This window comes from Rhinolophus hipposideros (assembly GCF_964194185.1).
Source record: "Rhinolophus hipposideros genome assembly, chromosome: 20".
NCBI lineage: Eukaryota > Metazoa > Chordata > Mammalia > Chiroptera > Rhinolophidae > Rhinolophus > Rhinolophus hipposideros.
Window position 1 is genome coordinate 15,267,561 of NC_138066.1, and position 27,214 is coordinate 15,294,774.

Sequence of the window (27,214 nt, forward strand, 5' to 3'; positions counted from 1 at the left end):
GCCAACCTGCTTTCCTGGTGAAGTCTCATCCCCTACACTTCTGATCTCCCATCCTGAGACTGCTCATCACTGGCCTAGCCTGCTTGTCAGGACCCCATTACCTCCTGGTGAGTCCTCTGCAGACAGCCTGCCTGGATTCCCACCTGCCAAGCTCTAGAGACACAGCTTCCCTTTTACCCCCACTAACCCTGAACTCCTGGTATATTATCCTTGCCACCCAGCCCTCTTTCAGGTGTGTCTACTTCGAGCTCCTCCCAGTCTGCCATACCCCATGTCTGTCCCAGATTCCAAAACGAATGCTCTAAGACTCCATGTTCTATATCAGTCAGCAAAGCCCATCACTGAAGGTGATGTACAATGAATGTCCTCTAAGGTAATGACCCCTGGAGTGCAAACCTTCAACCCCTAACTAGCTGCTGTGTGAGCCGGCTCTCTGGACATCAGGTCCATACCAGGCGAGCTTAGCCTACAGTGGAATCCTGGCTGCCCCCTTGGCCTTTCCTCGCTGTCCTGACCTCAGATAGTGCCCGGATGCAAAATTTCAATTCTATAAAGGCGATTCAGATTCCACATAGGGCCGTCTCTCTCCCAAGTTCCCCCTTTGCTAAATAAATTATCCCCATTGCTCTGTCAAGCATGACCCAGTCATCACATGACACGCAAATGGGAAGACGGGTTTCTGGGAAGTCTGAGGTCCTCCCAGCCCGCAAGACATGTTTGTGGAAATGAGAAGAGGTACTCACCCTTTCATGGAGGTGCTTCTCTTCTATTTGTTTGAAAATCGTTGTAATAAACTGATAATGCTACAAGATGCTTCGCATCCATTTGTTAGAAAATCACCGTCATAAACTACACAAATTGAAGCCCTCTTCCATATGGCGTCCTTATATGGCATTCAACCTGCAAACATGACTTTGGCAGACCCAACATGTCTACAGCCTCCTGCAGCTCTGGCCAAGCAGGACACCCAGAGCAATTAGTTACCTGCCCTGTGGCACTCTTGAGATGGGGAGACTTCATGGTAAAGAACCACGTCCAGTGTCTGTTTAGCTCAAGTCAGAAGTGTAAGGTCCTTGAACAGACACTTCTCCCAAGAAGAGATACAAACAGCCAAGTGAAATATGAAAAAATGTTCAACTTCACTAGCTATTAGGGAAATGCAAATCAAAAACACAATGAAATACTACCTCACACCTGTTAGAATGGTTATCATCAGAGACACTTATAATAACAAGTGTTGGAGGGGCTGTGGAGAAAAAGGAACCCTCATACACTGCTGGTGGGAATATAAATTGGTACAGCCACGATGGAAAACAATATGGAGGTTCCTCAAAAAATTACAAATAGAATTACCATATGACCCAGCAATCCCTCTTCTGGATATCTACCCCCAAAATCAGAAAATGTTTATCTGTAAATATATATGTACCCCTGTGCTCATTGCAGCATTATACACGGTGGCCAAGACATGGAAACATCCAAAGTGTCCTGCGATAGATGACTGGATAAAAAAGATATCGTACATATACACAATGGAATATTATTCAGCCATAAGAAAAGATGAAATACTGCCATTTGTGACAACATGGATGGATCTTGAGATTATCCTGCTAAGTAAAATAAAGAAAACAGAAAAAAATCAAGAACCATATGGCTTCACTCATATGTGGGATATAAAACTGAAAGCAACAAAGGAACAAAACAAAAAAACAACAACTCATAGACAACAGGTAAGTGGTTACCAGAGGGTATGGGGTGGGGCGGGGGGGTGGTAGAAGAGGGTAAAGGGGATGAAATACATGGTGATGGAAGGAGAACTGACTCTGGGTGGTGAACACACAATGCAATATATAGATGACGTATTATAGAATTGTATACTTGAAACCTATATAATTTTACTAACCAATGTCCCCACTAATAAATATAGTACAATCAAAAAACAAAAGTACAAGGTCCTGAAGCCCAGAGAGTGGGAGAAAGGTCATTATGTCTAGGCCGGGGTCATCAGACCCCAAATAGTGGCTTCTGCAAAGGAGGAGAACCGCCAGCAGGATTGGAACTGGCAGGCAGAGAAAATTACTACAGGAACCGGCTCCCAAGCAAGGCCAACGAACGTCAACGGGGGAAACACAGCAACATGGCGGCTGCTCTGAGACACGGCCTGGACTGATTTTGACTGTTTGGGGTTAGAATGTCACATTCATCCCTGACCTTTTTTTGGCAAACTTCATCCATGGCAACTTCCCTTTGATCAAATACTTTCCCAGACCCTGACAACAAGGACCAGCACTGGACAACTCAGGCCCGTTGAAATGGGGGTCCTTTCCTGTCACTAATCCATGTGGTTTGATGATGTTAAAAAAGAAACAAGAGAATTCATTTTCTTTTCTACTTTTAAATGAGGCCCCACTTAGAGAAGAACAGTTTCAATGTTGAGACTTCTTAAGCAAATGATCCCTGAGGGATGGCAGGAAGGAAAGGAACTCTGGGTCTAGCCCATTGTTTTCTGAGCACCGCACCCAATAGCCCCTCATCCAACTCCCCCCCCCTCTACATTGAGGAGCGAGACAAATACACCTGGTTTCCAAAAATGGAGTCCAGAAAATAATACGCACTCCTACATTTTACCTTCTAAATTAAGTCAGTGTTCTCCATTAATGTTTCACTGGGGACTGAGAAAATTTTTTCCAAAAGGGAAATAAACAAACAACAATCCCTCATCAAGCCCAAATGTTTGAAGTAGCTTTGCTGCAAACTTTTTAAGTTAGATGTAAAGTGACTACCTGTTTGAGAATTCACCTTGTCGGCCCGGGAATCCAAGTGTTCAAGTGGGGTCATGTAAAAACTCGGGAATTGGTTAAAGGCAGCTTCTGCCCTGAGTTGTAGCAATAAGAGGAACATACTCCACTAAATTTATGGTGCCAGTGGTGGGGCACACTTTATCCACCTGGATTCCTCAGTTGCAAGCAACAGAAACCAGGTCTGGCTGATAGAACCAGAAAGGAATTTACTGGAGGGATACCTGGTAGTTTAGAATCGATGGGAAGGCTAAAGATTCTTACGTGGAAGAAAATAGAAACCCTAGGAGCTGCAAGAGTCTCATCAGCTGCCACTATGGATATAAGTGGCTCCAATATCCTTTCCCTTCTTGCTTCACTCTGCTCAAGTTTCAGATCCCAGAATGGACAGCCCCCCCTGAACTGGGTGATGGCCCCCCGGCTGTGTTCACTTTGTATAAATTATTCAAGCCATACATTTACGGTCCACACAGTTTGCTGAATGAACCTTATGCTTCAATTTAAAAAGTCACACCTAACCTATGACCCAGCAATTCCACTCTTCAGAGAAGTAAAACAGAAGAGAAATAACATATATAAGAGAATTGAAAACATATCAACAAAAAGACTTATGGCCACTGCATTTATAACAGCCAAGAACGAAAAACATAAGCAAATTGTACATATTCCCACAATGGAATACTACTCAGCAATAAAAAGGAAGCCGTTACTGAGACACACACAACAGGGAAGAATCTCAAAACATTATGTCAAGTGAGAGTGAAAGAAGCCACGACAAAAGAGTACATGCATGTGTGATTCCATTTATATTAAGTGAGAGCACAGGCAAAATTGATCTATGGTGGAAAAAAATCAGAATAGTGATTGATTCTAGGAGAGTAGGGCAGGGATTGCCTGGGAAAGGCAGGAGGGACCTTTCTGGGGTGATGATCACATTCTCTATCTTAATGGGGTTCAGGCTGCACAGGCACAGGCACTTATCTGAGCTCACTGAATGGGAAACAAAATTTGTGCACTTCACTGCATACACATTTTGCCATAAAAGAAAAGAAACACAGAATTCTGAACTTCAGTTAATGATAAGCTTGCTGACTTCAGCTTTGACTGTTTTGTTCATCAAAAGATGCTATTAAGATAGTGAGAAAGCAAGCCACAAACTGAGAGGAGTATTTGCAACACATAATAAACAAAGGATTAGTACCAGAATGTGAAAATGAGATGATCTCATAGGAATCAGTAACAGTCTAATAGGGGGGAAAAAGGGTAAAGTACAGGTGTGTAAACGAGGAAACACAAACATGTTCAACCTTAGTAGTAATCGTTGAAACGCCAATGTAAGCCCCCAATGAGATACCGGTTCACACTCACCAGATTGGCAAAAACCCAAAGTGAGGACGATTCTAAGTACTGGTGAGGAAATAAAGCCACCAACACTCTGACCCAGGGCTGGAGAGAATACACACTGCCTCAGACTTTAAAAGACGCATGAAGCCTGTGACCCTGACATTCTGCTCCCAAGTATACATCCTGGGGAAACTTACACATCGAAGGGAGGTTGGTAATAGTCAAGAAAAGCAGAAACAACCCCAATGCCCATCAACAAGTGAAAGGGACAGATAAATATGGTATCTTTACACATAGCAGTAAAAAAGGAAGGAACAATAGCTACATGCAACATCAGGATGAATCTCAACAACACACACACACACACACACACACACACACACACATCTAGTAAAAATGTGGAATAAGTGTGATTCCACTTACAGAAGTTCAAAAGCATACAATTCTTTATTTGAGGATATAAATCTATATGGTAAAGCTATGAAGAACAGCAGGTGAATGATTATAACAGAATTCAGGTTAGCATTGTCTACGGGGAGAGGGAGGGAGAGAGAGGAATATCCATTTGAGAGGTATAAAAGCAATTTCTAAAGGGCTACTGGTGCTCTATTTCTTAAGTTAGCTGGGCATATGACTGCTTTCTTCTTCTTTACACTGCACATACATGTTTTATATGCTCTTTTGTATACATATTTCACAATAATTTAAAACATCAATAACTGTCTTATATTCCAACAATATCTAGTTAAAAATAAAATGTAAAAAGAAGAAAAAAAAACACCTTATTCCCTAGCAACAAAAACATAAAACACCTAGGAACGAACCTAACAAGAAATGTTCACAACCTCCATAAAGAATTCTATGAAAATTTACTGGGTGCTATAAAAGAAAAGATGATAGAAAAGAAGAAATAAATAAATATAGGACAGACCATACTTCTAGATAGGAAAACTCAATAAGTATTGTTTTATAAATTTAATGTAATTCCAAATTTGATTCTAACAATATTTGTAGGAAAACAATGAAATGATTATGAATTTCACATAAAAGGATGAATAAATAGGCAAGCATTACCAAGGAAATTCTGAGAATTTGCACTGCCAGGGGTTCAAATATGTAGTCACAATAAAAAATGTGATAGTGCAGGATAAATGAAAAAAGAAGGGAGGACACCTGGTGTCTAAGACCAAAATCTATAACCTAGTAACACCTAGTTACTACCACACCAGTTACTGGACCTGGGAGGCTAAGGAATAAGAGAGAAGGGGGATACTCATTGTTTTCCTTTTGAACCTTTTGAATTTTAAACAACATGATTGTGATGTATATTCAAAAAATACATTTAAATTTAAAATGTAGTTGTTGGGGAAAGAAACTGAACTGAAAGAATTGTCAATAATTTGGAAAGAAAATCAGGGTCTTACCTCACATCATAAACCAAAACAAATTTCGATTGAATTAGAGTGGAACATAAAAGAGAGTGCTGAATGAAAAGCTGAAACCAGATAAAGAATCAGAAGAAAACAGAGGAGAATATTAATCTGACCTTGGGGTGGGAAGGACCTTTCAAACCCAAAAGCAAAGGAAGAAATCATAAAATGAAAGGACAGATGGAGTTAACTACATGTATTAGTCTGCTCAGGCTGCCATAACAAAATCCTGTAGAGACTGGGTAGCTCCAACAACATTTATTTCTCACAGTTCTGCAGGCTGAAGTTCAACACCAAGGTGCCAGCTGATTTGGTTTCTGGTGAGGACTCTTTCTGGTTTGCAGACAGTGAGTGGCCGTAGTGTGCAGACATAGCCTCTCCTCAGTGCATGCTGAGGAGAGAGCGAGCCAGCTCTCTGGTGTCTCTTCTCATAAGGGCACTAATCCCATCATGAGGGCCCCACCCTCATGGCCTCATGGAACCCTAATTACCTCCCCACATCCCATCTCCAAATATCATCACACTGGGGGTTAAAGCTTCAACCTAGCACTTTTGGAAGAACACATTCAGTACACCATGCCACAGAAACATTAGAAACTTCTCTGTGTTTAAAAATAGTAATAGGAAAACAAACACTAAACTGAGAAAAAAAATGTCTTACGTATGACAGCCAATAGGTAAATATGTTACATATAGAACAGTCCCAATTTTTAAACATTAAACAGTGGTTATCTCTGGAGGTTGGGAATCGTAGATTTTTATTTGCTTCTTTGTTTTTGTGTATTTTCTAAAATGTCCACAATGAACATGAATTGCTTTTATAATAATAATCATAATAAATAACCAATAGTTGTAAGAAGTGTTATGTCATGGTCAAGCAACGTAGGGGGCAAAGGGTTCAATTCTGCAAAACTTTGACGATGGTTGACGAGCCAGGTGCCCAGCCCAGGTCTGGAATGCATGACTCATATCACCCTATAAAGGAACCCCTGAAAGAGGCCAGAGGAGCAGGCAGGAGGGGGCTCTTGACCCGGTGAAAATCCTGCCCCGTGGAAAAGGAATGACTTATTTGAGATGGCTCCAAAGGGATAGAGTCAGAGGCAGAGCAATAAAGAGGCAGATCTCAGCTCAGAAGAGGAAACACATCCAGTGAGCCTCAGTGACTCAGACAGAGATGAACGAAGGGGGTTAGACGAGACATTAACTTTTAATTATACAAGTACTCTTCCCTTTAAGAATTTAAAGCAGATTGCACACGTAAATGAGTGAATTACTTCAGGTATATATTATACCTCCATAACATTATTTTTTTAAATTAAAATGTCCCAGAGAAGGCTAAATTTCTCTCTGATCATCTCGCCCACCCCACACATATACACACTTCTAGTCTCCATCACACTTCCCTAGAGATAATAGCTAATATAAGCTTGGAATGCATTTTTCTAGACCTTTTTATATGCTTTTACATGTAGGTATGTGTCACATATATCTGTACTCATATAAAGTATGAAGAAGGACTACGTGTATCCATTTCTACAAAGGGCATTATGATGTATTTGTCACTTTGAAACTTTTCTTCACCTTACCATCTTAGAGATTCATCTATATTGTTATTTAAAGATCTAACGAATTCTTTTTCAAAGCTGCATAGTATTCCCAGGCATGAAAATTCGAATTTACGTCACTATTTCCCCACCAGCAGAACATTCAAACTGTTGCAGTTTTTCACCATAGCAAACCACCACAAAGACTGTCCCAGAATTTTCCACCTGTGCACACACGCCACGGTTTCTTTAGGGCAGATCCTGCCTATGCCACAGAGCAGATGCATTTTTTAACGGGTCCTGCCAAATTGATGTCCATTGTGATGTTCCTTTCCAAGCCTCGGCTCCGACGGCCTTATAAACCTGATCCCTGTGAAATTTCCTCTTGTCAGTGACAGCCTGGCATTTTGGCCTACCTGGCATCTTCTGTGCCTTGGTTTTGTTCCATCGCTCTTCCTTACTATTCAAATCATCATCCAACAATGAGATGGGCTGCCCCGCTCCCTGGCAGCACCTGAGCATGAGCCACATGGCTGCCCACCCTGGCTACTCACTGAGGGGACTCTTGAATGGGGAGAAGGCCCTTCTAACCCCAAGGCTGCATCTCTGTCAATCAGAGGATGCACTAGCAGTGAATGAGAAGGGGGCGGGGGCTGGGCAAGAGGACACTACAAACCCTGACATCACTCAACTGCTTGGATGGGCCAGACCCAAAGATGCAAACGCACCAATACCTAAATTAGGCACGAACGCAGGTGAGTGAGTCAGGGAGGGCTGGAGACTGACAATCGTTCACCCTCCTCCCCAGGCAAACACGCCACCAACTTCATCTTGATGCCTGCAGTGGTCACTGCAACACCCAACTGGATAACTGTCCAGGATTTACGAAGTGCTTTTACATAGCTGCTAACTATGGAACTGCGGTCTGACATCAGGTTACGCTGGTATTTTTAGCAGCATGTAACTGCCATGTGAAAGGAGGGGCTGCTCTCCCAATGAAGGCTGCTTACATTACAGGCTGGTGCAGTCCTTGAAATGTGGTGTTTTGCAGGCAGCTCGCTGCTGTCGGAGAATGTCTGTGCAGAGGGCTGCAGCACCCACCATATTCTGCAGTTTCTCCAGGCCAGCCTGACACCCCACAACCAGCAGCCGGTGATTCACATCAGCTCCCTTTCCCCACCCCACCCCCAGGCCTCAAGGCAGCAAGAAATGGGCTCCTTCACAGACTCAGCAGAAACCACCCAGTCACCTCTTAACTTAGCAAGCTCTCCCCAAACACAACAGAGTGGGGGGACAGGAAGAAACCAGGGCTGCCCCTGGCTCTGCTCCCACATCCCCAGAGCTGTGTCCTCCAGAACCTAGGTGCCCACCCTCATGTCAGCCCCCACCTCTCACAAGAAACCCAAGATTCCAGGGACAGTGAAGTCAGGGTGTAGCCCCGATAAGGGAATGGAGTATCTGTATCCAGTGGTGGGTGTAGAGTCACTGCTGCCGTTTTCCCAGTCGCAATACAATTTATGGAAGTATGACACACACAGAGAAGGACACATATCAAAACTGATGAATTTTGATAATATGAACGCACCTACGTGACCAACACCCAGATAGAGAAACCAAACATTACCAGCCTCCCGAAGCTTTTCTGGCGCCTCCAGGAACCCACGATCCTGACTTCCAACGACTTATATTCATTTTGCCTTAGGTGCACTTTATAGAAATAGAATTACACAGCGCGTGCTCTTTTTCATCTGGCCCCTCTGTTTAACAGTATTTGTGTGATTCATCCATGTTGTTCCACGTAGCTGTACATGATTCATTCTCACTGTGTTCTAGCGTTCTATTGTGTGCATTCAGCCCAATTTATTTGTCCCTTCTACTGCTGATTGACATTGGGTGATTTCCAGTTTGGAGCTGTTACAAACAGTACTGCTATGAACATTCTAATGCATGCCTTTTCACGGCTGCCTTTTGTCCATCGTAAGATATAAAAAGTTGAAAACTACTGCTTTAAGCCTCACATCTTGAAAAAGTCAATCTGTCCCACCTCTCCAATGTACCCTTTCTTTTTTCCAACACTGTCTACATGGTGGCAAGTAAAGAGCGTTATTGGCCATAGGAGTCAGACTTCCTAAGACTAAAGCCTGATTCTACCACCTACTTGTGGTGTGTCCTTTGTCAAGCCCTTAACCTCTCTGTGCATCAGTTTCCTTACCTGTAAAATGGGGATAATAATAATACATCTAAGTTCATTTGGTTGAGGATTAAATACAGGAACAGTGCCTGCACATCGTAAGCACTCATCAGTGTTGGAAGGGTAGGGTCGCTACCAGAGGCACCCTGTCTTTCTCAGCACCCAAGGAACCCTGTTCTGGGTAGCCCCTTCCAAAATAGTCGAGCAAGGCCCTCACACAGGAGGAGACAGCAACTGAAGACAATTTCCCTGCCCAACTGGAGCAGAGTTGCACCAAAAAGCCCTCCCCACCACTCCAACCCACTGTGTCTCCCTCTGCCTCTTCCGTCATCACGGATGCCTGGTGGCCTCGGCTACTGTCTTTTCACACACAGGGCACTGAATTTCACTCAAAATGGAACTTAAATCATGGGTGCCATCCAGGGTCATTATTAATGGTGTGCCAGCAGCCCGGAGACAAGCTGCTGGGGCACCGACAGTGCCCAGAAATTGCTGCCTGAAAAAAAAAAAAAAACTGTTTTACATGTCCATGTAAAAGGAGAATAAGTGGATTATTTCATTTTTTTAGGTAACAAAGACGGAAAAAACCTTTCAAAGCATACAGTGCAGGGACCTAAGAGCAACAGACTGGGGTCTCTCACTAATGGTTGCCATGGCAACTGTATTTCACAGCAGGAACTCATTTTCATATGACAGTGACCTGTGGAGGAAAGGGAAGGACAGCTCCTAAAGAAACTTAGTTGAAGGGGGTACTATTGGGGGTGGGAGTGGGGGAGAGGATTGATTCTGTTTACCAAAAGAAGCAGTTAAAAGTGTCTTAAGGGACAAAAATGACCTGAGGGCCCCTAGGGGTTCTCTGTTCCACAACTCTTACTTAAAACACACACATACACACACACACACACACAGAGCCTGTTTTGAAGGCCTCTTGGGCAGATGTCACAGCCTTCCTGAGTCACTGGTCCCACTATTAACCATCTGTGGATGTCACAGCGTCCCTGAGTCACTGGTCCCACTATTAACCATCTGTTCTGTGACAAAGTCCTTTTCTGGAGTCCCGAGCAATCCACTGACTGAGACACCAGGACGCTGTGTACGAGCCAGGTGCTGAGAGGACCTATAACACACTCCCTGGACTGAGGCATACACTTTCCTGGACAAACAGCAAATTCTAGTATCGCAAAGCAGCCTCAGAGTTAGACAGACTTGAGTTCCAACCTTTGCTCTGCCCACAAGCTGTGTGGTTCAGGCAGGTGTGTGGAGCTGGCTGGGTTTGTGTCCTCAGGAGCCCAATAAAGACAATAATCACAGCATCCACCGTTCTAGGCGCTGGAGGGTAACTCACATGAGGGAACGCCTGGAAAATCAGCAAATGCTCAACACATAATGACCACTCAAAAACAGCTGCTATGATTAAGAGCTGGATAGGCCTCTCTCACACCCATGATACAAGTGGAAGCTAATACCGTGTTTCCCCGAAAATAAGACCTAATCGGAAAATAAGCCCTAGCATGATTTTTCAGGATGACATCCCCTGAACATAAGCCCTAATGCGTCTTTTGGAGCAAAAATTAATATAGGAGTCAGTCTTATTTTCGGGGAAACACAGTAGCAGAGAACACAGTATTAACTTGGGTGGCACACACGGTAATGAATTCAACAATAAGCTCAGCAGGAGGGCAGACCAATGGGAATAAGGAAGACTGGAACAGTCCAGGAGGGAGGTCGAGTTTGAGGGATGATGAGAGGTGTTTTTGGAAGTTTGGGGGAGGGAATTCCTTCATTGAGCATCCTGGGGATCCAAAAGGAAGGGAAGAGGATTCATTAACACAAAGGAACCTGCTATCAGCAGACAGAAGGCTGTAATGGCGGCCCCAGGGCAGAGTGGAGTGGGAAGGCCCCGCCAGTGCAGCGGGGAAGGGCAAAGCTTTCCCAGGGAAATAGCTTCTGAACTGGGTCCCAAAGGGAAAGGGCACAAGGGCTGGCCAAGAGAAGAGGGTAGGGAAGAAGTTTCAGGACAGGAAATTGGTTCTAGAGAGTGAGGCCACATGACTAAGGAGCCACATGAGGTAGACAGAGGAGCCAGCTTTGTGTGGGAGGAAACCCAAAGTCTCTCAAGACTTCTTAGGGAAGAAGATTCAGCGACAGGGTAAACACAGTAGTCAGGGAGCAGCAGGCTAGCGGCGACATGCCAAATGGAAAGTGGGGGCTGAAGGAGATTCTGGCATCAGAGAGACCAGCGAAGGGGCCTCTGCAGGGGCCTGAGGTGTTCGAGGCCTGGTCTCAAAGGGACAGGGAGAGGCAGGGACACTTCAGAGAAAAGTGAGTGTGGAGGGAACCCACTGTTAAGGAGTACTAGGTGAGGGCAGCTGCCCAGGAGAAGGAGCAGGCCAGCCTTGGACACGCTGAGTTGGGGTGTCACTGGGCACCCAAAGAGCCAAGACTGGAGCTGGACTCTAGAGGGGGAGTTCCCTGAGGGCTCCCGGAGCAAGCTCCCTGAGAAGCTAAACATGAGGCCTCACAAAATGCCCCAGACAAGAGGGAAGAGGGGTCAGAAGAGGAGAAGAAACTGGAGAAACAAGAACAAAGCCAGGACGGAGGGGTGCCCCAGAAATCACAGCAGAGAAGGCTGCAAAGAGGACGCATGCACATGGGGGTCCGCTTCCTGGGCAGATGGACGGCGTACAAAAGCACAGTGTTTGGAAACAAGATGATTTTCAAGGAAGCAGTTTCAGCAAAGTGGGGGGGGGGGGGCAGCAGCCAGGCTGCGGAGGATTAGGAAGGGAGGCGTGGAGCCGAGGCAGGCAGCAGGTGCGGAGCACTTGTCGGGAAAATGTGACAGCGAGAGAAAAGAGGAAACGAAGCTAATGGCTCCCACGTATGTTTTTTTCCCCCAAGAGATGGGAGGCCAAGTGGATGTAAGAGGCAGGAGAATGGAGGGACATGGCATAGTCTCGCAAGGTGTGGGGGCGGGGAGAGGCAGAGACTGGACTGCAGCCCTGGCAATGCCAATGCTCTAACCAGGGTGGCCAGGGCGGAGGCGCCCAGCCCTGACTGCTGGGAGGAACTAAGGTCCCCACCCAGCTGCACAGATGGAGCCAGGAATCCTCCCGGCCCTGCCCTCACTGAGGAGGGGTTTCCCTCTTCCACCTCACATCTCTCCCCAGGACAACCTCTGGGGTGGGGGTGGGGCAGGGTTACAGACCACCCAGGTGGGAAAACCAGGTCCTCGGCCTCTGAGCAACCAGGCATGGGACAAAATTCCCCGACTTCCCAGCGGAGCCCTCACTGCAGCCCAAGGAGGCCAGAGCCCTCAACCTGAAAGCAGCGAGGCGCCCTGGATGGATTTCAACACTCCCTCCAAATCTTTCTGCCGGGGAGGGGGGGGGGGCACAGAGGTGGGCCTGACAGCAGGGAGTGGGTTTCGGGAGGACTGGAAAACAGCCGGGTCAAGATTCTTGGGCTGCAGGTGGGCAGGGAGAACCGGAAGAATCTTGTCTGGCCAGTGAGAAACGCTTCCATCCTGCACCCACGCACACACCTGGACACCTAGTGACGGGCGAAAGTTCAAATGTCCAGGATCGGAGCCCACCACGGCGCCGCATGCCAGTCGTCTGGAAGGTGGGATCCTCCCCCGAGGCCAGACCGAGGGCACCCAGGTCCCTACCACCCCACGTGCGCGCCTCGGCGGGCGCTCGGTAAACACGCACTTGTTGACTCGCTCGCCGGGCTTGCTCACCCCAGCGCCGCCTGGTGTCCGCGGCCGCCCTCGCCCGCCCTCTCGCCACCCACGCCCCTCCCCCACTCGGCCGCCCCCGCCTTGCCCCTGCGGCCCACCAGCTCCGGGAGCTGGACAGGTTCCCCAGGGAGCCCCCGGCCCAGCTGCAGACCAGACGTACAGCGCCAACCGCTCAGGAGGCCCAGCCCAGGCGCTGCCCGCGCCCCACCGGCCCAGGGCTCGCCCCCTCCTCGGGCGCAAAGGGCTCCCAGTTCCTACCCACAGGGCCAGGGCCATCCAGCGCGACCCCATGGGCTCCCACCACGAAGCCAAACGCACTCCCCAACCCTCGGAGACTGTGCCCGGAAAGGGGGGCGGCCCCACTTTAACCGGACTTACCTGCGAGTTGGGCCCTGCAGCCCGGCGCGCTCCCTGGCTGCCCTCTGGCGGCGGCCGCAGGGACCCAGGCGCCCGCCCTGCCTTGCCCCGCCCTTTCCCACCTGGGACCTGTTGCGGCGTGGGGCAGAACCCAAGCCTGAGGTCACCTGGTAGGCAGACAGGGGGAGCCCTCTGGATGGCTATCCTTGGCATGGGACGGGTCTCAGCTGGCCCCTTCTTGTTACTGGATAACAAACATCACTGTCTTTTCCCTAAGCAGCTTCAAGTCCTTACTTTCTAGCACTACAAGATTTTCAAGGCTCCTTTTGTAAATTCCCTGCCCCCGTCCTACAATCAGCCATTTCTCTGAGAAGTCCTGCTTCCTTTTGTTGGGGAATAGTATTAGAAACCAAGATCTGGGAGCTAGATATGTTCTTTGCTACTGGACCCACTGCATTTTATCATTAATAAACCATAGCAGGCCAAGGGAAGTGAGACCTCCCTATCCCATTAAGGGTTCTTATCTGCTTTTTCCCTGAGGGTTTGGGACTATGGGTTCAAAGAGAGACCCTGGAAAGAAGGTGGGCAGTGAGGAGGCAGTTTCCATCCCTGGGCACCCTGGGAAGGCTTCAGAGGGACTGCAGGCTGAGGTGAAGGTCTGGGTGCTGCAGAGTAGGCTGGGTAATGAACATCCAGCCAGCAAAGGTTGTGAGATTGCAACCTAGAGATAAGTGGGCCCATGACAAATAAATAGCACTAACTGGTAGGAGCCAGTAGGCAGGGTGACCCCGGAGTTTCTAGGGCAAGAGATCGTTACTGTGGGTGCTTGGCTGAAGAAGGCTTCTGGTTGTGTGTATCTATTTGAGAGACGGTGTTTGTACTTTAAACCAGTTTCTCAAACATGGCCTTGGGGCCTCTCGTGTAAGAAGCACCTGAGGGCTTGTTAAATACTAGGTCTGACAATTAAATTCTGAACTTGTTGCAACAATGTTGCTAACCTTTTTTGATATCAGAGGGATTATTCATTATGAATTTGTGCCAACCGGACAGAAAGTTAACCAAGTTTACTATTTGGAAGTGCTGAAAGGCTGCATGAAAAAGTTAGACAACCTGAACTTTTTGCCAACAATTCATGGCTCTTGCATCACGACAATGTACCAGCTCACACGACACTGTCTGTGAGGGAGTTTTTAGCCAGTAAACAAATAACTGTATTGGACACCCTCCCTACTCACCTGATCTGGCCCCCAATGACTTCTTTCTTTACCTGAGGATAAAGGAAATATTGAAAGAAAGATGTTTTGATGACATTCAGGACATCAAGGGTAATACGACAACAGCTCTGATGGCTATTTCTGAAAAAGAGTTCCAAAATTGCTTTGAAGGGTGGACTAGGTGCTGGTGTCAGTGCACAGCTTCCCAAGGGGAGTACTTTGAAGGTGACCATAGTGATATTCAGCAATGAGGTATGTAGCACTTTTTCTAGGGTGAGTTCACGAACTTACTTGTCTGACCTCATAAGACATTCTGAGCTAGGGATGAGGTAAGGTGCCTTGGGGTCTTGAAAGAGCCATTACAGGGTGATAAGAAGAGCAGACGTTCAATAAATAGAAGTTTGCCCTGCCGCATAGATAGCTGAAAAGAGGTTATCTCTGATAATCTCTTATGGGCAAGGTTTCTAATTCAAGCTCTTCTAGGTAGTAAAGGGAGGGGCAGAAGTTTCTCTTGAGCTAAGTTGCCTTTAGCTCAAACAATCTGCATACCACAGAGGTATGCCTTGGGGTAACTTGTTCTGAACCCCACAAAAATAACCAGGACAGGACACATCCTGCCAGAGTGGGGTGGGTGGGCAGTCAAGGCCCACTGGGTTTCCTCCCGTGGAGGCCTTCAGTCAGCTAAAGTAGTTCCCTAAGCCCCTGGCATCTTCACTGTCACTTTCTTCTTTCTGGAGACCCAGCTCCTGCATCGTCCCAGCCCAGGGCTGAAAGATGGGTTTTTTTAAATGCTGAATGTGGGAGATGAGGGGATGAGTCATTCAGTCAGTAGCAGATGACTGGGCCCTCCCACCATTTTCTGTGCTACATATTTGTCTGCTCTGGTGGCTAAACCCTCTAGGAAGTCACATAATGAAAGGTGGAGAATAGGAAGTGTGGAAGTAAAGCTGTGGCCTGCAGCAGCTTGAGGGAAAGGGAGAGGACACTGGATCCGTATGAGTTTGCTCGGGCCGCCGCAACAAGTACCACAGAGTGGTGGCTTAAACAACAGAAATTTATTTCTCACAGTTCCGAGACCAGAAGTCTGAGATCAAGGTGCCGGCAGGGTTGGTTTCTTCTGAGGCTTCTCTCTTTGGCTTGTAGACAGTCGCCTTCTTGCTGTGTTTTCACATGGTTGTCCGTTTGTGCGTGTTTGTGGCCTAATCTAGAGGTAACCTTATCTAGAATTTAGCATTTCTCGGTTCCCTACATTCCCTTATACTTTTACTATATGCCCATATGTCCTCAAATATGTAATACTGGTGTGTGTGTGTTTTAAACTGTTTTAAACCTTATGTAAATGGGAACATTCTCTGTGCTTTTTTAAATTAAGGTGAAGTACATGACATACAATTAACCATTTTAAAGTGTCTGATTCAGCAGCATTTATTTAGTGCATTCACAAGGTTGTGCAACCACCATCTCTTTTTAGTTTCAAAATTGTTTTCATCACCCCTTAAGAAAACCCCATAGCTATGAAGTACTTCCTCCCCATTCCTCTCTTCTCCCTCCCCTGGCAGCCACAAATCTGTTTTCTGTCTATGAATTTGCTTGTTTGTATTCTTCTGCAACTTTTTTGCTCAGACTTTGAGAGATTCATCCATGTGGTCACATTTGACCATAGCTTTTTGGTTTTTTTAATTTCCCATATAATACTCCATCATGAGACTCAACCACAATTGTTTTATTCTTACTCCTGTTGATTTATGGGACTTTAAAAAAGTCATTTTTTAAATCAATATTATATGTATGTGGTAGCAAAGAGAAATATCACAAAAGAAGAGAGAGGGAAAACTCATTGTGTTCTCCCTCTTCCAGTGAGACAACCACTTTACCTGTTTCTTATCCTTTTAGCATTATGCCAGGCATATACATATACGTGGCATATACTTTTTTTACATGCATGTGTTATTTAATAAGTATTTTGGGAATGATTGTGGCATGCCATTACTGCTTTAGATGTTAGAGATACAGCAGTGAACAAAACAAAGTTTCCAGCTCATGTTTTAGTAGAGACAGACAGATGATACATAAACACGCAACTAAAATGTGTAGGTCAAGTGGTGATAAATGCTGTGGAGGAAAGTAAAGGACAGTAAGGAACATGGGGAAGTGGTCAGGGAAAGCTTCTCTGAGAAGATAACCTTTGTTTTGTAGGGGAGGAAAAATCTTTATCCTTCTACGCTCCTAGGGGCCCCTGAATCAAACTGATAGAAGACAGATTAACGAAAGAAACAAAGTTTTAATTACATACACAGCAGAATTCGCAAAGAGGAAAATGTGGCTCAAGGAGGTGGCCAATGGAAACAACCTAAGTGTCCATTGATGAATGATGGCTAAAGAAAACGTGGTGTAAACACACACACATACACACACACACACACACACACACAGGCACACACGGGAATACTACTCAGCCATAAAAAAGATGAAATATTGCCATTTGCCACAACATGGATGGATCTTGAGAGTATCATGCCAAGTGAAATAAATCAGCCAGAAAAGGACAAGGAAGATATGATTTTACCCATATGTGGGATATAAAACAAAAAGTAAAGAACTAACAAAACAAATAAACAAAAACAAACTCAGACAACAGAATGGTGGTAACCACAGGGGGCAGATGGTAAAGGGGGTCAAATATACGGTAACAGAAAGGGACTATACTTCAGGTGAGGGACACGCAATAAAGTACACATACGTCGAATTATAATCTTGTACACCTGAAAATTATATAATGTTATTAACTAATTTTACTACGAAATATTTTTAAAAGGAGGGGGCTTATATACCATCTTAGGCTACACAAAGGAAAAGTGGTTTTGAGAGGCAAGGGAGGAAAGTTAGAGGAAGGGAGGCAAGTTATGAGAAGGTGACCAGGAAAAGCACGGGAAGGGAGGGTTGTTTAGTAAGGTAAGTTATGCAGTTTGAAGCCAGTGCCTTCTCTGAATTCAGAGCTCCCCTCTTCCAGGTATGAGAGCGGAGGACACCTCTACAAATGGAAATTACCTTTATAAATATAAATTTCCCCTGCAAGAGGAAAACATATGCCCTGGTTTTAGAGCTTTTCCTGTGTCTGCTGGTTCTCAATGGCCTTTAGCTCAAAATAATCTATAGGCCCAAGACGCACATTCTGGGGTGGCATGTTCTGGTATTCTTCAGAGTGAAGGCAGGACATCTAGAGCAGGAGTGTTTCATGGGAAAGGCAGCCTCAAGTACCAAACCGGGACTGAGGTGTCCTGCGCTGGCATGTTGGAGATACAGCAAGGAGGTCCGTGGGCCAGAGGGAAGTGAGGGAGGGGTAGCAGGTGTTAGCGAACCATCCACACTGCTCTACACTTCTGCTGCTTTATCATGAACACACTCTTGGCCTCGGTCTGGAATCAGCCTACATCAAGCTGCCTCATTGTGTTTTAGAAGCTCCCAGGTAGTCCATCATATGGATATAGTGAAATCTATTGAACTGATTGTAGGGTTTTTCCTTTCCTTTTTGTTTCTTTTTTCTTTTTACCCTAAGGTACCATCAAGTATGACATGAAAATCGGGAGGTGGTTGGAGTGGGTGATAAAAGGAGGAAAAACGAAAAGCAGGCTTGCTCTTAACAGTTGCAAAGCCCAGGGCAAGACCGTATGTCTAAAAGTTATAAATTAAGTTGACATACTGTTAAATAAAATATGTACTATCTTTCTACCATGACAAAAACACCTTCATAACAATCTGGAAGGCCAGATTTAAATTTTGAATTTCAGGCTCTTTGGGGTTCTGCTCCCCAGCCCACAGCCTGCTCCCTCCTCTTCCCACTCCCAGCTCCTTTCTGCACTGATATAACAAGGTGAAATGCTTTCGCTTCTCTCCAGCCTGATTCCTACCATAAATTCTAGCCTGCATTTCTCCCAAGGCCTTCCGGCAAATAGTTTCTATTGTAGATATGCTAATAGTCTAGAGAATTCCACAAAAACAGCCTCCAGGAACAGAAGGGAAAAAATATGCTAGCTAATCTTGGGACACCTCAGAGGAGTTAAAGAACATAAAGAACCAACTGGGAACAAAGAGATTTGGAGATTTCCCTCTTCCTTGGGTCCTACACCTTGTCCTGCCCATTCTCCCTTCCCTTGACAGAAAAAGCATCCTAAATTCTGGGCTCCTAAAATGGATTTGGCTGGTTCGATTCCTCGACTCCCACAAGGGATGGTGGACTGCGCCCCCTGCAACTAACAACGGCAACTGGGCCTGGAACTGAGCTGCGCCCTCCACAACTAAGACTGAAAGGACAACAACTTGAAGCTGAATGGCACCCTCCACAACTAAGATTGAAAGGACAACAACTTGACTTGGAAAAAGTCCTGGAAGTATACACTGTTCCCCAATAAAGTCCTGTTCCCCTTCCCCAATTAAAAAAAAAAAAGATGGATTTGAGGCACGAAAGGGTCTCCCATCTTCTTGGTTGGTGCCACCTTCTTGACCAACAAATCTTTCCTTATTCCAAACACCGATGTTTTGAATTTTGGCTTTTCAAAGCATTGGGTTACACAGCCCTTGAACCTATAACACGGAGAAGGCCTTAGAATGCTTAGGTCTGGACTCCGCAGCCTGCCTGTTGAGTTCCATATGTGCTGCTCTTGGCCTAAAGCTGCTCAGGAAGATGGGCTCAGGAAACAGGCCCAGAAAGGACCTACAAGCAAGCTGGGGCCATTTAAGCAAGAAATTCCAAGGTGCCAGGTACTCAGATTGTGGGCTAGAAGTAGGGAGGGGCAAGATAGTTATTGGGTGGGCAGGACCCCTTGATTCCACAGACTTCCTGTCCCTCAACGTGGGCTATAGCTAGGGGAGAGTCAGAGCAGGGTTCTGTGAAGAACAATGTCAAGGGCAGGGTTCCTGCTTGCCCAAATATAAGGCTGGTATTACTGAAGAGTGGACACTGCCTGTCTGCCTTGGAGAAGAAACTGACAGCATGGAGGAAGTGGGCAGGACACAGCAGAGAACTGGAACCAGCAGACCAACAAGTTGGATGGACCCAGGCTGAGAAGACAGCAGGAAGAGACAAAGCCGTAAGTTCTACCCCAGGCGAGCTCATGTCAACACTGGCCAAAGGGGAAAACTTAATCCGTATAGAGAAAGAAACCTCAGCTCTTACCTGCTCATGACAATAACATCCACTGAGACCAGAAGGAGAAAGTTTAAACAAGGAAGCTGCAACACATAGTGAAGATACTATCATCTCGTATGTTGGTCAGTGATTGTCACTGTAAAGTCAACTGCAGTTCGGAAAGATTTGTGGGACTGGGGATGAGGATTTCAGACTCAACCTGGTGGCTAATTAGCATTAAGAGGCTGGGCAAGTCACTTTGCATCTCTGTCTGTGTTCTCATCTATCAAACAGGGATATTCTCACCCAATTTCTTTCCGCTTGCAAGAGATGGAATTCCTTTGCTGGATATGAATTTTCTCTTTCAAACCTGACTGGCTAGTTTGACATAACCTTTACTAAAATCAAGAAGAGACAGGGTCAAGCTGCCTCCTGCCAGATGAGTATCCCAGCAAGGAGTGCGGGCTGAGAGGGAAGACAGGCCAGCCTTTCTTGGAAAGTGAGGGCAGCCTGCACCTGTCTGTAAGCACCTGGGTGAGGACAGCAGGGTGCTTGGAAAGCAAACCCCAGACATCTCCATTAGCAGGTGGTCATTCGCACAAAGGACTTCTGTCATTTACATTTCACTTGGTTCCTAGAAGCAAAGGCTATCTGCAGGCATGCTGGGGGGCTTCCCAGTGGACAAGAGGACTGAGGACACACAGAGCAACAGGAGGGTCCTTTACAGAACGCTGTGTGTCCACAATGCTTGAGTAGGAGTGCAAAACTTTATAGATTTGATGCAACCCCTATCAAAATCCCAGCAGCCTATTTTGAAGAAATAGACAAGATGATTTGAAAATGTATATGGAAAAGCAAAGGCTCTAGAATATTCAAAATAATCTTCAAAATGAATAAAGTTGGAGGACTTATACTACCTGATATCGAAACTTACTATAAAGCTACAATAATCAGGACAGTGTGGCACTGGCTTAAGGAGAGACGAATAGATCAATGGAACAAATTAGAATCCAGAAATAGATTCATACATATCCAGTTAATTGATTTTCTACAAAAATGCCAAGTGAAGGTAATGGGGGTAAGAAACGCTTTTTTCAATGAAAACTGCTGGAACAACTGGAAATCCATTTGGAAAAAAATGACTCTTAACCCCTGACTTTTTTTTCTAATTTGAGATGGATCACGGGCCTAACCTAAAACCCTAGAACCGTAAAGCTTTTTGAAGCAAGCAGGTTATCTCTGTGATGCAGGAGAAGGAAAAGATTTCCCTGGGCAGGATACAAGGAGAAAAAATTGATCAGATGGCTTCATCAGAATTTAAAATTTCTGCTTATCAAACAATATCATTAAGAAAATGAATCAATCCCCTATATTCATTGCACCATTATTTACAATAGCCAACATATGGAAGCAACCTAAGTGTCGATTGATAGACAACTAGCTAAAGAAGATGTGACACATATATACAATTACACAGTCAGAAGAAGAATGAAATCTTATCTCGTGCACCTCCATGGATGGACTTAGAGGATATTACGTTAAGTAGAATAAGTCAGACAGAGAAGACAAATACCACATCATTTCTCTTATATGTGGAATCTAAAAACAAAATAAATGAACACACGAAACAAAAACTCATAGATACAAAGAACAAATTGCTGGAGGCCACATGGGAAGGGAGGTGGGGGAAAGGGTGAAAAAGGTGAAAGGGCTTAAGGTGCACAAATTGCCAGTTACAAAACAGTCATGGGATGTAAAGTACAGCATAGGGAATACAGTCAATAATATTTTAATGACCATGTATAGTGCCAGGTGGGTACTATCAGGGCGATCACTTCATAAGGTATACAAATGTCTAGTCACTATGTTGTACACCTGAAACTAATATACTATTGTATGTCAACTGTAATTGGAAAATTGAATTAAAAAAAAAAAAGTAAGAGAATTCTGACCCATGCTACAACATGGATGAACCTTGAGGACATTATGCTCAGGAAAATAAGCCAAATAGTATAATCAACAAGCTACAGACCTGGAAAAACATCTTCGCAGTCACATACCTGAGAAAGGAGTTTATATCCAAGACATGTAAAAAGCTCTTACAGATCAACAATAAAAATACAAACATTCCAATTACAGAATGGGAAAAGACTTTAACAGACAATCTACAAAGTAAGATACGAGGTCTGACAATTAAGTTCGCGAACTTGTTGCAACGATGTCGCTAACCTTTTTTGATATCAGAGGGATTGTTCATTATGAATTTGTACCAACTGGACAAACAGTTAACCAAGTTTACCATTTGGAAGAGCTGAAAAGGCTGCGTAAAAAAGGTAGACGACCTGAACTTTTCTCCAATTCATGGCTCTTGCATCACGACAATGCACCAGCTCACATGGCACTGTCTGTGAGGGAGTTTTTAGCCTGTAAACAAATAACTGTATTGGAACAGCCACCCTACTCACCTGATCTGACCCCCAATGACTTCTTTCTTTATGAAGACTTTCTTCTTTATGAAGATAAAGGAAATATTGAAAGGAAGACATTTTGATGACATTCAGGACATCAAGGGTAATACAATAACAGCTCTGATGGTCATTCCAGAAAAAGAGTTCCAAAATTGCTTTGAAGGGTGGACTAGGCACTGGCATCAGTGCATAGCTTCCCAAGGGGAGGACTTCGAAGGTGACCATAGTGATATTCAGCAATGAGGTATGCAGCACATTTTCTAGGATGAGTTCACGAACTTAATTGTCAGACCTCATATATAAATGTCTAATAAGCAGTTTTAAAAGTGCTCAACATCATTAATCATCAGGTAAATGGTACTTAAAACCACAGAGAAATACAACCTCATACACACTAGAATGGTGAAAATCAAAGACTGATGTGCTGGTTATCTATTGTTGCATAACTTTTCACCCCCAAAACTTAGTAACTTAAACAATTGCAACCATTTGAGTATCTCTCACAATTTCTTTGAACCAGGAAGTCAGGAAGGGCTTGGGTGGGGCTGGCCTGAGCGTCTCTCCTGCTGTTGCAGTTGGGCAATGCCTGAATGTGGAAAAGTAGGGGCTGGAGCCACTGGAGCACCTCCCCCCCCCCTCCCTTCACACAATCTTAGGGTCTCTCCATGTGGTCTAGTTTGGGCTTCCTTAGAGCATAGTGGCCTCAGAATACTCAGACTTTTCAGCAGGAGGCTCAGGTCTCCAGGAGCAAGTCTTCAGCTAACAAAATAGATGCTGCATTACCTTTCATGGCTTTAGTCTAAGAAGTCACCATGTCACTTTCACTACATACAATTGGTTACAAGTGAGTCAACCAATCCACCCAGATTGAAGGGGAGTGGAATCAAACTCTGTCTCTGGATGTGGGAATGGCAGGATTCTAGAAGAATGTGCAGGATAAGAGATGTTATTGCAGTTATTTTTTGGAAATACCATTTGTGGTGGATAAACCTGGAAAGGAAAGCAGGTGATCGATCATACCAGACTTTGTAAGTCAAACGACAGTTCAAACTTGATTATGAATTGTGATGGAGATTCACTGGAGGGTTTTAAACGAGAGAGTGAAATTATCCAGTTGTCTTAACAAGTTCATTGTAGCCGCTGTATGGAGAGCGAATTTGTGGGGAGGATTTGAAAGCAGAGACCCTTTAGGAGGGAACCACAAGTCCAAGGGCCAGACGTGGAGGTCAGTCCTAGCTTAGGCGAGGGCGCAGGGAGAGAATGGGGACGCGGAAGGCTGCCAGGTGTCTGGCCCGTCCAGCTGTTTCGTTCGCTGAGATGGAGAAGGGAGGAGAAGTAAGTTTGTTTTGGACATGTTGGGCTTGAAAGGGCAGGGTACATGTAGGAGGCTAGAACTCGGGAGATAAAATCTTGGAGAGAACAAACAGCGTGTCATACAGCACAAGAGTACACGAGATGTGTGTCAGCCTAAGCATGTAGTAGAATCTCTCTATTCACGCTTCCCCTATGCGCGCCAACTGTCTCAAACAGACTGAAATACGCATGTGCACACCTAGTGCACGGGCGACACCTAGGCGGAAGCTTCCGCATTGAGCATGCGCGGTGTACCGCGGTTGCTATGGAGACGCGTGGCCCTGGCCAGGCACTACGCACCCGGGGCCACGGGATCCGCCTTGGGGCTCGGGCTGCCCCTGGCACAGGTAGGGGCCCTGCGGGCGGATGGAGCCCCGCAGTGAGGCCGCGGCGTTGAGGTACGGCGACAACTACGAGGACAACGAGGAAGAGCGGGAGGGCGGCACTGCAAGCTCGAAGGGGTCCAGACTGCCGCCCATCGCCGGCAGCACCTCCGAGCCGACCAAACGGAAGGTCAAAAAAAAGAAGAAAAAGACCAAGGGGTCGGGCAATAGGGACGGTAAGAGGAACAGCTAGTGTGGCAGCCCGAGCTCCCGTACCCGACATTCTCCTCCTAGGTCACCCTCCTACGTCCCTCACGGAGACCCCCATCTATCTACCTGGGGACCAGTTCAGGCCAGAAACAAACTCACCAGTCCGAAACAGGTCCTCCGCTCCCCACACATACCACCTATTGCTGCTGCGCAGTGATGCCCACCCCTGCTCATCAAGACCATCCATGTCCACAGAAACCCTCCCCAAAGAGCAGAGATCCCAAACCCTGCATCGAGAATTCTCAACATCCCTGAGTCCACACAGAAACACCCCACTCTCAGATACCCTGCATTATTCCCACAGAGCCTCCCAGTCCCACGCGGCAACTCAGCTTTACACAGACACCCCTCTCAACTTCCCAAGCCCTCAGCCGAAACTCGCAAGTCTACACATCCACACCTTCCCACAGAAATCTCAAGCAGTCCTACAGAGGTGCCCTCGTCTTCACACACAGGCTTTCCTGAGGCCAAAGTTATCAACAGTAGTGGTAGACACTCCTCCCACACTGAAAAGGGGACTCCTGCCTTCTGCGCAGAGCTCCTCCCGGGTCCCTTATTGGTTAGGGGCACCTGGCCTCTAGTCGTTATGTAGACACCCAGTAAATGTATATAAAGTAATACTATCCCTGCACAGCCTGTCCTCTCCCACCCCCATGTGCTAAGGCCAGCCTTCCACAGCACACACACCCTCACACCAGTCACTGCTACATACTTGTATAATCCCAAACACCTTCAACAACACCCCTTATTTCTGTATAACCACCAAATAAAACTAAAGCACAGGCACACACATTCACATGCATAGAGCCCCTTTCAGACAGTTCCTGTACACACACAACCATATGCATGCAGGTTCTCCAGTCTCTTTTGAGGACACGTCACAGATATATACACACCAACACCTGCCACAAACCCACCGAGTCCCTACATCTCAGTGAACTCCTCTCATACAATTCCTTGATTTCCTGACAAAGGCACCGAACACCCACTTTCTGAAGGGAGTAACAGTGACATAGGATATACCTGCCTGTGAGTGCTAACTCTCCCCTGTCACCTGTGTGGTCCCCCTCCAGGGTTTTCGCTCTCATTGATCCTGGCACAGCAGCCCTGACCTCCAAGGTGGCTAGTCCTGGGTTCAAGTTTCCAAACACTGGCCCTTTGTGTGCAGAGCTGGTACCCCTGGCAAACTGGAAGTGGCTACCTTCTCCATGTCAAACTTGTAGTTTGGGGAAGGAAACAATGGGAAGATTATAATTACCTCTTCAGGTGGGATCGTGATAAAAAGGCATAAAACAATTCTGGAGTGCCGGTCAAAAAGCCCTATGTGTGTCTGCAAAACCAAATTAGGAAATTTATTGTCTTTTTGGCTTAGCTTCTGACTCTAGAAATTATAGTGGCAGGTACCGCATACTGTCAGCAGGGGACACCAAATAGTTTTCGGGCAATAGGAATTATAAAATGTCAAAGAGAATTTTTTTTTTCTTATTTTCTTTTCTCTTTTTTTTTGGGGTGGGTGGGGGAATTTCTCTCTCGCCAAAAATAGGATAAGAGGATGAGAGAACCATAACTTATAGTGTTTTATATGTGTGTTATATAATTCAGGAATGTTATTAATGTAAAAAAAAAATCAGTACAAGCCACACAGCAGAAGTATTTCCTGGCTTGGCATAATATTGCTTTCCACAGTCAGATGTAGGAAGCTTTTCTGTTGTTCTCCATTTCCTCCATCATGAAGAAGTCTAGACTGGAGGTAGTCACAGACTCCTAGAACTGAAAAGCACCTCTATGAGCCTGTGGAGAGGTGAAGTGGAGGAACAGGGCTCTGGGAGTCAGGTCTATATTCAACTCCTGGCCCCAGCACATGCACTTGCATGTGACATTGGCAAATTACTGAGACTTTTGGAGTCTCAGTTTTCTCACCTGGAAAATAGGGCTCATAGCCTTTATCCTGGCTCATAGTATGTGCTCAATAAATGGTTCCTCCCTCCCCAAACTGACTTGACCAAAAGCATATAGCCAGTGGGTGTGTACAAGGCTGGTGGGCTTGGCCACCTGAGCCCTAGGTAAGGAGGGGCTGCCACTGCTTCACATCTTTGGTGATTTGGGCATCATCATCAAGCAGAATGAGAGCAGGCATCACCCCAAATGCTAACACTGCTCATCTGCTCAGCAGATAACCAACAGAATCAAGGCCTAAAGAATCAGCAGCTGTCTTCATGTGTTCATGGCGTCTTGAGTCCCAGCAAAGATCACAGCCCGAGGCAAGAGCACAGACAGGGAAAAGAGGAAAACAAGCTCACCCCTTCTTTCTCCTCCAGTGTAAGTCTTCCCCACTTTGCTGAAATAGAAGAGCACCTTTCGAACCAGGTCAATGAGAGTCTGCGCTGGGATGGAATTCTCGACGACCCAGAGGCAGAAAAAGAAAGGATTCGCCAATATAAACTGAACCGGAGGAAGCGATACAGGATTTTGGCCCTCAAGGGTTTCCACTCTGACCCCTGTGCCAATGAGACCCCTGAGAACCTCGCCTATGTCTCAGAGAAAGACTGTGGCACTGATAGCAGGCAGCCGTCAGGCAAGGCTGACCGCCCTCATCACGGCTATAAAGGAAACCTCCCTCCAAAGTTCCTGCACTGTGATTTGGCTACTACTCTGCCGGAGTGAAAATCCACCCATGATACTGACGAGCTTATAATGTATCCTTACCTCAAGTGTATGTGTTAAAAAAGAAGAAGAAGAAAAGGAAATCAGACCTACATCTGAAGGAAGCAGATGTCTGGTGTGTTGATAACGTCAACCTATCCTTTCCCCAAGATGCCCTTCATTGCCCAGGATAGCCATGCTTCCTGAACATAATAATGCTGTATATATAGAAAGTATGTTTTTTGTTTTTTTAAAGTCATCAGTTCTGAGTATTTGTTGCATAAGCAATTTAATGAACTGAACTGAAGCAGTTCTTATCAGAATTTCCTTTTTCTCAAATAAGCTGGCATTTCTCTATTATTTAATTTCTCATCAGAGTTAGATGTCTAACCCCCTGCCCCCCCAAAAGAGAAAG

The 27,214-nt window shown here is 45.8% G+C and overlaps 2 protein-coding genes across 6 annotated transcripts in view; one reads left to right on the forward strand and one right to left on the reverse strand.

The window, feature by feature from the left end:
- Positions 1-13,474, reverse strand: part of RPH3AL (rabphilin 3A like (without C2 domains)) — a 147,571-nt gene extending 134,097 nt beyond the window's left edge. The window contains exon 1 of one of the 5 annotated variants that reach the window (XM_081029474.1): positions 13,425-13,464. The gene's annotated coding sequence lies outside the window, so the exon portion shown is untranslated. Of the gene's footprint in view, positions 1-8,701; positions 8,862-13,424 lie in introns of those variants that run through there. The other 4 variants (XM_081029467.1, XM_081029470.1, XM_081029471.1 and 1 more) reach the window with 4 other exon arrangements.
- A 10,455-nt stretch (positions 13,475-23,929) lies between these two features.
- Positions 23,930-26,862, forward strand: LIAT1 (ligand of ATE1; the record flags this gene model as incomplete). The annotated part of the gene is made up of 2 exons (XM_081030174.1): positions 23,930-24,122; positions 26,330-26,862. The coding sequence occupies 2 exons, from the start codon at positions 23,930-23,932 to the stop codon at positions 26,818-26,820; spliced, it is 684 nt and encodes a 227-aa protein (XP_080886300.1). The 3' UTR covers positions 26,821-26,862.
- Between the last annotated feature and the right edge of the window lie 352 nt (positions 26,863-27,214).